Source organism: Schistocerca cancellata, chromosome 1 (genome assembly GCF_023864275.1).
Source record: "Schistocerca cancellata isolate TAMUIC-IGC-003103 chromosome 1, iqSchCanc2.1, whole genome shotgun sequence".
Taxonomy (NCBI): domain Eukaryota; kingdom Metazoa; phylum Arthropoda; class Insecta; order Orthoptera; family Acrididae; genus Schistocerca; species Schistocerca cancellata.
The window spans coordinates 678,032,412-678,043,444 of record NC_064626.1 but is presented as its reverse complement, the minus strand read 5'-3'; the positions used below and the strand labels follow the sequence as shown (position 1 = coordinate 678,043,444).

The 11,033-nt window shown below is 40.3% G+C and overlaps 1 protein-coding gene across 1 annotated transcript; it reads right to left on the bottom strand.

Moving 5' to 3' along the window:
• Positions 1 to 1,971: 1,971 nt before the first annotated feature.
• LOC126184071 (uncharacterized protein C1orf131) lies at positions 1,972 to 4,310 on the bottom strand. Its single transcript, XM_049926435.1, has 2 exons — positions 3,533 to 4,310; positions 1,972 to 3,253 (listed from the first exon to the last, which is right to left on the bottom strand). The coding sequence occupies exons 1-2, from the start codon at positions 3,992 to 3,994 to the stop codon at positions 3,209 to 3,211; spliced, it is 507 nt and encodes a 168-aa protein (XP_049782392.1). The 5' UTR covers positions 3,995 to 4,310; the 3' UTR covers positions 1,972 to 3,208.
• Between the last annotated feature and the right edge of the window lie 6,723 nt (positions 4,311 to 11,033).

Sequence of the window (11,033 nt, the reverse complement as noted above, 5' to 3'; positions counted from 1 at the left end):
TCAAAAATGTATCACAGTGTGCCAGTCACTGAAACACAATGTTATTTAATTACATAACACAACAATGACTTTGAGTGCGGGATCACAAACTCGTGCACTTGCTGGAGTTTTCAGAAAACAAATGAAAACCAAGTAAAAACATAACACAAAATTGACTTTGACTCTCCTGTACCATTGCCCAAGAGTAGAAGATTCAAAGGTGCTCAAAGTACTGACCCTGGACACCGATACACTGGTGCACTCGTTGCATGATAAAATTATTTACCGCTTCCAGTGTTGCCTGCTGAAGAGAATTAAAAGCAAGTACGATACATTCCTGTATGTCTTCTGAAGTTGTTGGAATAACGCGATAGACAACGTCTTTAATGCATCCACAAAGAAAAAACTTCAGAGGATTTAAATCAGGAGACCTAGCAGGTTAAGTAACTGTTCCTTCTTGACCAATCCATGTGGCAGGATACCTTCGGTTCAGAACACGATGTGCACGCAAGGCATTATGTGCTGGACATCCATAGTGTTGATACCACATAAGCATTCTGGTTCTTAGCAGCACTTCATCCAGAAGAAGAGGAAGAATTCATCTTAGGAAGTTGGCATATGCTGTGCCATTTAGACTACCATTGATGAAATAACGGCCAATAATTGTAGTGCCAAGCATCCCACACCAGACGTTAACCTTCCATTAACACTGATGTTCCACCTGTCTAAGCCCTCGGGGGTTGTCGCTGAACCAATAGTGCATGTTTCTTGTATTCACCTGTCCTTTGTTTGAGAAGGAACATTCATCGGTAAATAGAAAATTGGAGAAGTTCAGGTTGGTGAGGATTTTCTGCTGTGCCCATTGACATAAATGTACATGATTTGGGAAATCATTCCTGTGCAATTCTTGATGTAGGTGTACATGATAAGGATGGAACCAGTAATGTGTAAGAATATGTTGTACGCTGGTTTTAGGAATGCCAATCTCATGTTCAAGCTGTTGTGTGCTCACATGTGGATTCACAGCAACAGAAGCAAGAACCTGTCCACAGTTCCACTGCCTGTGTAGCATTTCGCCTAGCCTACCTTCAGCAACAACAATAAAAGACACGTCATGTTGATGCAGATTGTAGGAAGGCCAGCCTTTACTGTAAGCCTACTCTACACAACAGTATTTAAAAGGACTAAACTACTGTACTAAATGTACCCGTACATAAAGAAACAGTATTGCAATTACTGTTCTGCTAACTTACATTCCCCATAGATGAGTAGCATTTCTACCTTCGTTGGTGTACATTCTTTTTTGTTACTTTTTTGTGGTACGGTCTTATGGGACCAAACTGCTGTGGTCCTCGATCCCTACACATTCTACTCACACAACCCTTCAGTTGACGATGGTTGATGGAATGACGGGTGTGCATTCTACTTATGTTTACAATTGTCCTCTGTCAATGTTAGCACGTGGATGTGTTCTATTTTCCCGAGTACCTGCACTAAGCGCTGGGAGCGTCAACGTCAAAGTTAGTTATGTAATTAATAATGTTGTGTTTCAGTGAATGGTACACTGTGATATATTTTTGAATAGGTCTTCAGATGAGGATATGAATTACTAAATACAAAATACTGGGTGCCATTTAAAAAACTCATACCACTGTTCATATCTTTGTAAAAAAACAAAGCTACAACGAAGGCAATCATGCTGATTGATGTTCCCCTGACGGCTAAAGAACATTTTGTAATTTGCATGTGGACAAACATTTATTTAGGTGGTCAAGATAAATGGGACACACTGTACATTACATACCAACAAGGCCTTTCCTAACCCTATACTGTTCACCCTTCAGTAACTTGTTTTCCAGTGAGCAGCGATTGTTCCCCATCTATGTACTATATTCCATCAATACCCTCCGCGATATGTGAGAACAATGTTCTAATGAATAATGAACACATTGTTGACAGCAGCAGATAAAAAAGAAAAAGTAAGAGCCACACTGGGATCTTTTAAATCATCCACCCTTTGCAATGCAGTTTCAGGATATGCACTACAGATGTTCATTTAATGGTTATATCAGAACAGTGAAGTACAGTATTTTATCAATATTCTGTTATCAGCTTAGAAACAGTAGAAAAAAAGGGGTTGAACAGAATCTAATACTTACATTAATAACAAGACAAAGTTGCAACACTGAATCAGTGTGACTAGACCTTAACACTTTAAAAAAATGTACACTTATATGGAAGAACACATACAAACAGTTTTCAACAAATATTATCATCGCGTTACAGTCATAAGAAACTTGCCACAATATTACCATCGTATTCCAACAGAATAGGCACTCTAATTATAGTAAAATTATACATGCCGTAGGCCTACACACGCACACAACATTTTCTCACCTTTACGTTTAAAGCTTCTTGTTCCTTTATCACTTCCACTGGCTTCCCTCTTCACATGGCACTGTTAAAATGTATTTCAAAAAACTGTTATGTTACAAACTCAAAATACAAAAAATGGTTCAAATGGCTCTGAGCACTATGGGACTTAACTTCTGAGATCATCAGTCCCCTAGAACTTAGAACTACCTAAACCTAACCAACCTAAGGACATCACACACATCCATGCCCGAGGCAGGATTCGAACCTGTGACCGTACTGGTCACGCGGTTCCAGACTGAAGCGCCTAGAACCGATCGGTCGCTCCAGCCGGCCTCAAAATACAAAGTAACATTATTCAGTAGAATCAATTAAGTTATTTAGAACCAAGGAATATTAATCGGGAAGCACTAACAAATTCATAAAAAAATACAGTCGTACACAGAATGAAATACTCAATGCAGACAGCATTTAGTGTTTATAATCAAAATGTGACAAGTGCAAAAATTAATATGAGTTCTTGAGTAATCAGTTACTTCATTAGACAGCATTTCATTACTTATCACCACAGAGAAATCATCTGAGTTCATTACGGCCAATGTACATATAAAACAACAGTAATATATTACCAATAGTTTTATTTCTTTGATGTTTCATCTACATAACATTGCTGTGTACAATCCGGTTAAGTCCTTAACTTGCAGCCAATCTCCAGTATATACACTCATCTCTGGACAGCTAATTTCTCACTCTGGACAATAAGGTAACCAGTATGTCATCACTTTCATGTCTAAGACAGCACGGACAAACGTATACAACGGCTTTACAGGTAACGTCCTCTGGAGCATTATATAAGTCACTTTTTCCTCCGCCCTTTCTTGTTTTTAAAACTTGAAGATACCTTAAAGAAAAACATAAGTACTCTATAAACATACAAACAGAGAATGAACAGTAAATTATTTGTATGAAAAATGGTTCAAATGGCTCTGAGCACTATGGGACTCAACTGCTGTGGTCATAAGTCCCCTAGAACTTAGAACTACTTAAACCTAACTAACCTAAGGACAGCACACAACACCCAGCCATCACGAGGCAGAGAAAATCCCTGACCCCGCCGGGAATCGAACCCGGGAACCCGGGCGTGGGAAGCTAGTATTTGTATGTTTATTCGGTCGATTACCTTGCCATAAGCCTGCAAAATATTATCCTTCCGCTTCTTGAGTGCTAAATATTTCTTGCCCTTGTCGCTAGAAACACCTTTAATTTTCCCAGCATCCATCAACTTCTTCTTTTCTTCTGCTTCCTGTAACTGACGTGCTTTTTCGGCTTTGAGTTCTTTATAATTAACATACTTCTTTTTTGGTGGTTTCGCACCGAGTCTTATAGCCTGCTCGATTTTTGCTTCCTGTTTCGTTTTCGCATCGAAGCCAGTTAAGCCAAATTTGATTACTTCTCGTTTTACTCTCCTAATATCAATGTCACTACTACTGAGTATAGATTTTTTTGCGTTCTTTTTACTGGAGGAATTTCTGCCAACGCCTCCTTTTCTCTTATCTTCAAACACGACACACTCGAAAGATGCTGCTGCATCTTTCCGCAGCTCTGCACATTTAGTTTTGACGAAAGACAGTTCATCGACCATATTACGGTTGTAATGGCATACGAGCAGATCGAAAGGCACTTAACGCCCGATTTATTTATTTAGTTAATCGCAAATACCTCCTCCAGTAGAGTAGCAATAGCTCGTATACAACCAGGGGCAAATCACAGCATGAAGTTAGATAAGTACTGATATTACGTTTACACCGTTTCAGTTAAATAGGTGTCAATATTCCACATAATAATACTTCAAACCATGATAATACACTCTCCTAAACAACAAAACTTGCATCTCACGTCTCTCCACTGTAAATAAACAGACGCACGTGCACAGTCAAGATGTTTACATACATAACTACCACTGACGTCTACCGACACGTATACAAAGATGGTATATATCACATCAAAGTAGGTATAGCGAAAAGAATTTTTCCGCGGCACATTCTCCATCAATCATATCTTTAAAAGACTTGTGGTATAAATATGAAAAGTTACGAAACATACTTTAATTAAGTAGATGCTTTTTTCAGCGAACCTATCATAATTTACGAAAAATCATTTTGGGGATGGGTTGCGGCCTGTTTTAATATAGAAGTGCTCCTACTGTATGAAGGTAGAAAGAAAAACGGCAGTCAATGAAGAAAGAAATAGTAGCCGGGAAAGCTTTAAACATCACAAGAAAGAAATAGATCCCCGAGGGAAGCTCTCTTTATGACACGTTTACGAGAATACTTTCACCGCATCAAGAAATAAGAACAGCTGCAGAGGAAAGGATACAAGCCATAGAAGTAACACAATGGTATGGTGTTCATCTTACTGAATTTATTGTGGAGAACAACTACAACATAGCTATAAGGCTGATTTCTGCAGTAATTCTAAAACAGTATGTTGAAGAACATTGGTGTTACTTTTCAGAACAATTTCGTTGTCCCAAGACTCCAGAAAAAGTAAAAGCTATAATTGGTCGTTCGCTTCCAAAAGGTCTTAAGGACCCTTTCAGCAATATTCATAGCCCTGTTGCATATACTTTACCTGGTATACCACAATGATACTGTCAAGAAAAGCGGCCAGAACTTTTTGAGTTGTTGGTAATGCTATTTGTCGGATGATAGGGCAGTGCTTGCGGCTCTCATAAAGTGCTAAATGAATTTGTGGGTGACCTGTTAGAAGGTCAGTTAGCAGAAATTGCTCCAGTAATGTTTTCCGAAATGTACCGCTTTTTGTCAGATGAACAGAGGTATAACCCAAGAACATGGTCAAGAACAGTTCACGTATTTTCAAACTGCACTTACATGATCTGTGTCATGTCAGAATACCACAAAGGATTGTCAAAAACACTACTACAGCATGTTATACCACACCGTGTCAACAAATTCACAGAAACTCCCCAGACTGGACTGAAATCAGATGTGTTCAAAGCAGTGACATTCCTTTTGCAGCACTTTCCTAAGCAGATGACTCCTTATACTCTACAGATTCTTCCACCAACACGGCAGCATTCATTCACACTGCTGATGTGTATAGAACGGATTATGTAATCTATTAAGATGTTAAGAGAACCTGTTGACTAGGATGGAGAAAACGCTGGATAAAATGCACTGATATTTTCCATATTTTAGTTAGCTGATGTTTCACATATATTTTATGTTAATGGACACCGTTAAGAAAGCCCTTGAAGACTTAATTTACTATTTAACACTCTTTATGCAAATAACTGATGAGCATAAAAGAGATGGAAAGAAAAGTCAAAGCAGTACATAGATGAAGCACAACGGCACATACACGTTTACTCTGTGCCAATATCATAATCAATATTTGAAGAATTTGAAGCGAAACGTATCTGAGCACTGAGTCATGCTATTACAGAACATTTAAAGGAATCACAGACGTAAAGAAATACAGACAATTCCAACTGGTTAAAAAGCCATGAGGCATGCATGTGTGCACTGGAAGTAGCTCATGAAACAGTGATGCAGCAACTGAAGCGTAATGAAGAGGTTCCATTCGAATTCAGTGGGTTCTTGCAAAATGTTATTGTTGCTTATATGAGTCAAACTGGCTCCCCATACGTGCTAGACCGATGCCTCTGTGTTGGAAGTACACTCCTGGAAATTGAAATAAGAACACCGTGAATTCATTGTCCCAGGAAGGGGAAACTTTATTGACACATTCCTGGGGTCAGATACATCACATGATCACACTGACAGAACCATAGGCACATAGACACAGGCAACAGAGCATGCACAATGTCGGCACTAGTACAGTGTATATCCACCTTTCGCAGCAATGCAGGCTGCTATTCTCCCATGGAGACGATCATAGAGATGCTGGATGTAGTCCTGTGGAACGGCTTGCCATGCCATTTCCACCTGGCGCCTCAGTTGGACCAGCGTTCGTGCTGGACGTGCAGACCGCGTGAGACGACGCTTCATCCAGTCCCAAACATGCTCAATGGGGGACAGATCCGGAGATCTTGCTGGCCAGGGTAGTTGACTTACACCTTCTAGAGCACGTTGGGTGGCACGGGATACATGCGGACGTGCATTGTCCTGTTGGAACAGCAAGTTCCCTTGCCGGTCTAGGAATGGTAGAACGATGGGTTCGATGACGGTTTGGATGTACCGTGCACTATTCAGTGTCCCCTCGATGATCACCAGTGGTGTACGGCCAGTGTAGGAGATCGCTCCCCACACCATGATGCCGGGTGTTGGCCCTGTGTGCCTCGGTCGTATGCAGTCCTGATTGTGGCGCTCACCTGCACGGCGCCAAACACGCATACGGCCATCATTGGCACCAAGGCAGAAGCGACTCTCATCGCTGAAGACGACACATCTCCATTCGTCCCTCCATTCACGCCTGTCGCGACACCACTGGAGGCGGGCTGCACAATGTTGGGGCGTGAGCGGAAGACGTCCTAACGGTGTGCGGGACCATAGCCCAGCTTCATGGAGACGGTTGCGAATGGTCCTCGCCGATACCCCAGGATCAACAGTGTCCCTAATGTGCTGGGAAGTGGCGGTGCGGTCCCCTACGGCACTGCGTAGGATCCTACGGTCTTGGCGTGCATCCGTGCGTCGCTGCGGTCCGGTCCCAGGTCGACGGGCACGTGCACCTTCCGCCGACCACTGGCGACAACATCGATGTACTGTGGAGCCCTCACGCCCCACGTGTTGAGCAATTCGGCGGTACGTCCACCCGGCCTCCCGCACGCCCACTATAAGCCCTCGCTCAAAGTCCGTCAACTGCACATATGGTTCACATCCACGCTGTCGCGGCATGCTACCAGTGTTAAAGACTGCTTTGGAGCTCTGTATGCCATGGCAAACTGGCTGATACTGACGGTGGCGGTGCACAAATGCTGCGCAGCTAGCGCCATTCGACGGCCAACACCGCGGTTCCTGGTGTGTCCGCTGTGCCGTGCGTGTGATCATTGCTTGTACAGCCCTCTCGCAGTGTCCGGAGCAAGTATGGTCAAGAACAAGAACAATGTGTTCTTTTTTCCATTTCCAGGAGTGTATATATGCTGAATTGATGTCACCAAATTTGCTCGAACTGTTCCTAAAAGTTACTTTAAGTGATTTGGAAGCAAATCAGGCACATCAAATAAGGATTTCTGCTGTCAGGGCAGCGTATAGGTTTCGCATGAATCTGAAGAAGTCTCAGAACATCAAATACCTTAAAGCAGTTTTGCTTTCTTTTATGGACAGTCTTCTGGTAATTGTGGTCCAGTATTCAATGAAACTTCTGTATTTGGTGTTGGAAACAGTTTCCATAGTTTTGTCAATTCATCCAGTATTTTCTGGATCATGTCGTGAGAAAATTATTTCGCTCGCTATCTCAGTTTGTCTAAAGTACAATTCTGATCATTCAGTAGTTAATGTGATCCTAGATACATTCAGGGAATTTTGTTTCAGTGTAGATAGTTTGGTAAAATTGGAACAAAGATTTTTGTCTACATTAATCAGCATTTTGAGTGCACCAAAAAAAAATAGTTACAAGGTATGCTGCAAATGATCTGTAAGTATTTCAGACTACTGTTCAGAATTCAAAACCACTATTAACTGATGCCCTAATAAAAAACTTTTCCTGCTGCTGTGCAGTGTGTTTTAAAAACTAATGATCATTCAGTAACATGGAGTGCAGGAGAGTGTTTGAATGCTTATGTAGCTCGCTCCGCTGGTCAAATCTTCAGTTATCAAGATGCATGTGCAGAAACTGGATACAATTATCTCCTGCACACAGCAGCTGTTTTATTTAATTCTGCTTGTGCAGAGTTCACAGGAACTTCTGCTGGAAATTTTATTGTTACTCTTGTTTTAAAAGCAGGAAATATTCTGTGTTAGAACCTCAATTTAATTTTAATGGCTGTCCTCAGTAAAATGCAGAGGGCGGAATCAGTAACAATTATACAGAGCCTTATTGTAGTGTGTACACAACCGATTCATCATCAGCTGGAACCAGTGTTAAATTTTTTATTATCTGTTCCTGGCCAAACAGTGCAATCTGCATTAAATTATGTGCTGGAAGAATGGAGTTACTAGCACAATTACGTCTGCGGGGATTATAAAGTGAAAGTGAGTGCACTAGCCCCATGCAATGCATGAGAATATGGAGTTTCCCACAGTGATCATCATGTTGACTCTATAACTGTGAAAGATGATCAGATTTATGTCCATAATAATTTGGGCAAAGCTAAAATAATATAACAAGTACAGGATAATTTTAGTAAATGTTCATATATACACCACTGCTAATAAAGATTTTTTAAATTTTGTTAAATGAACTGTGCAGTGTAGTGGAGAGCAAAGCTACAAGGATGGAACTTGAAGATGAGATGGATAAATAGTGGGAAGATGACAGTGGATTTGAGAAAGGATGCAGTAAAGAAAAACAATCTCAGTCATTGTAATATTACTTTCCTGATTGCCAAAAAGATTCAGACTGTGATGATCACTATACTCTGAATGACCTTTTACATTGTGTAGCTTTAACATATCAGTCCAAGAGCATCTTACTTTCTATTGGATGTCAACCTTACTTCCAGGTATTTTCACAAAACCTGAATGAAAAGGAGCCAAATATTCTGAAGAACGTCAGTACACCCCCTTCATAGATTAAAATCACAGTAGAAATGTTCTTTATTTTGCATATTTTAAGTGATTCAGGGTTGTCAGTGTATTATTAATTGCTTGCTGTATCTGATAGCGTTGTAAAATATTTTTAAAATGAATTTAGATGTAAATAAGTGCTATTTTGTATAAGTTTTTATGGTAATTGCATTCACAGTTAAGGTGTGAAAGAGTATTTTTGTATTCTTGTTTGCTGATTTTTAAGGCACTGGTGAGTTGTGAATTGTGGTTTATTTGTCTCATACCATACATAATCTACATAATTTGATTCAGCTACAGGAAACATGTCTAATTGTGGTCAAATTTCACCATAAACAAAGAACAGCTGATGTTAACAAACAGCATCATAGTAATAATACAAGTTTGTTATACATAAATACAATAAAATCTAGCACTTAATTACCCCTTGCTCAAATTATCATTTCATCCTCTATGAATTTTTTTATTGAATAGTAGCATTTATTCAACAGGATCTGCTGTAGGCGTGTTGTTAAAACTTCTGGCTTCATATTAAAGTTCTTTAAATTGTAAATGTTGTTTAAGATAAGATATGCTGCCTGTTGGGTACTACATAAAATGGAGACGGCTCTGATATAAGAAAAATTGCTAATAAAGGATTGGCACCTAGCATAGGATGTTATTCTCACATAAAAAAATATAATATTGAAACCTTTCATCTATTTTGTCAAAATTGTGTATTAAATCAACTTCTAATCTGCTGCATTACTCATCCATTTGACATGTTAATATAACCATATCAACATTGATTTTGTGTGGTGTTTGAAATGTCTTAACTCCATCTGCAGTTGTTCCTGAACACAAGGTTTAACTGACACTGTGTAACTATTTTTAGCTCTTATTATTCTTGTGGTGTCACTGCCAGACACCACACTTGCTAGGTGGTAGCCTTTAAATCGGCCACGGTCCGTTAGTATACGTCGGACCCGCGTGTCGCCACTATCAGTGATTGCAGACCGAGCGCTGCCACACGGCAGGTCTAGAGAGACTTCCTAGCACTCGCCCAGTTGTACAACCAACTTTGCTAGCGATGGTTCACTGACAAAATACGCTCTCATTTGCCGAGACGATAGTTTAGCACAGCCTTCAGTTACGTCATTTGCTACGACCTAGCAAGGCGCCATTATCAGTTACTATTGATATTGATTCATGTACCGTCATGACCGACGTTCTTCATTAACGGATTAAAGTTAAGTATTCCACCAGCTACGTCTGTTTTTCTAAATTCTAATTTCCTTGTCCTGTTCCAGACCTCACGCCAGCCTGCGTGAGCTAAAACGCGTGCCTTTCGGCTTCCTCTAGTAACACGGTGTTGGCTCTCCTACCAACCAAAACAATTATTGTGTGTGTGTGTGTGTGTGTGTGTGTGTGTGTGTGTGTGTGTGTGTGAGAGAGAGAGAGAGAGAGAGAGAGAGAGAGAGAGTGACGTTGCTTATTCAGAAGTACTTCTGGTTAAGTCTGAATTTAATACCATCTGGAAGTATGAAAGAGGTAGTGATCTTAACAAATGGTGTAATAGAGTACTGTAAAAACTTGTTCAATCCGGTGTTTTATTGTGTATGATTCACACTTAATTGTATGTTGGGGTATGGCAACATATGCTTGAACGCACTTTAGATGTCAAAGACTTTACTTGCATATAGCAAGGCTGAGAGCTACACTCATGTAACACTAGTATGCACTTGAAAAGGGAAATATATCTGTCGCCGAGAAAAAGGAGGGATCCTGTGGTAGTTGCACACTACAAAAACTGCTCAGAATTACTAAGAAAGGTCACTAAAAATCAATTAACATGCACATAATGTCAGAAATCAGTAATTCTGACAACAGACGTGTGGCTATGTGAAATGCAGTGAAGCAAGAGACAGGACAACCAGCCACAGAACAGGAAATCATAAGTACTGAATTGAATGGTAGGGCTATAACTGATGAGGC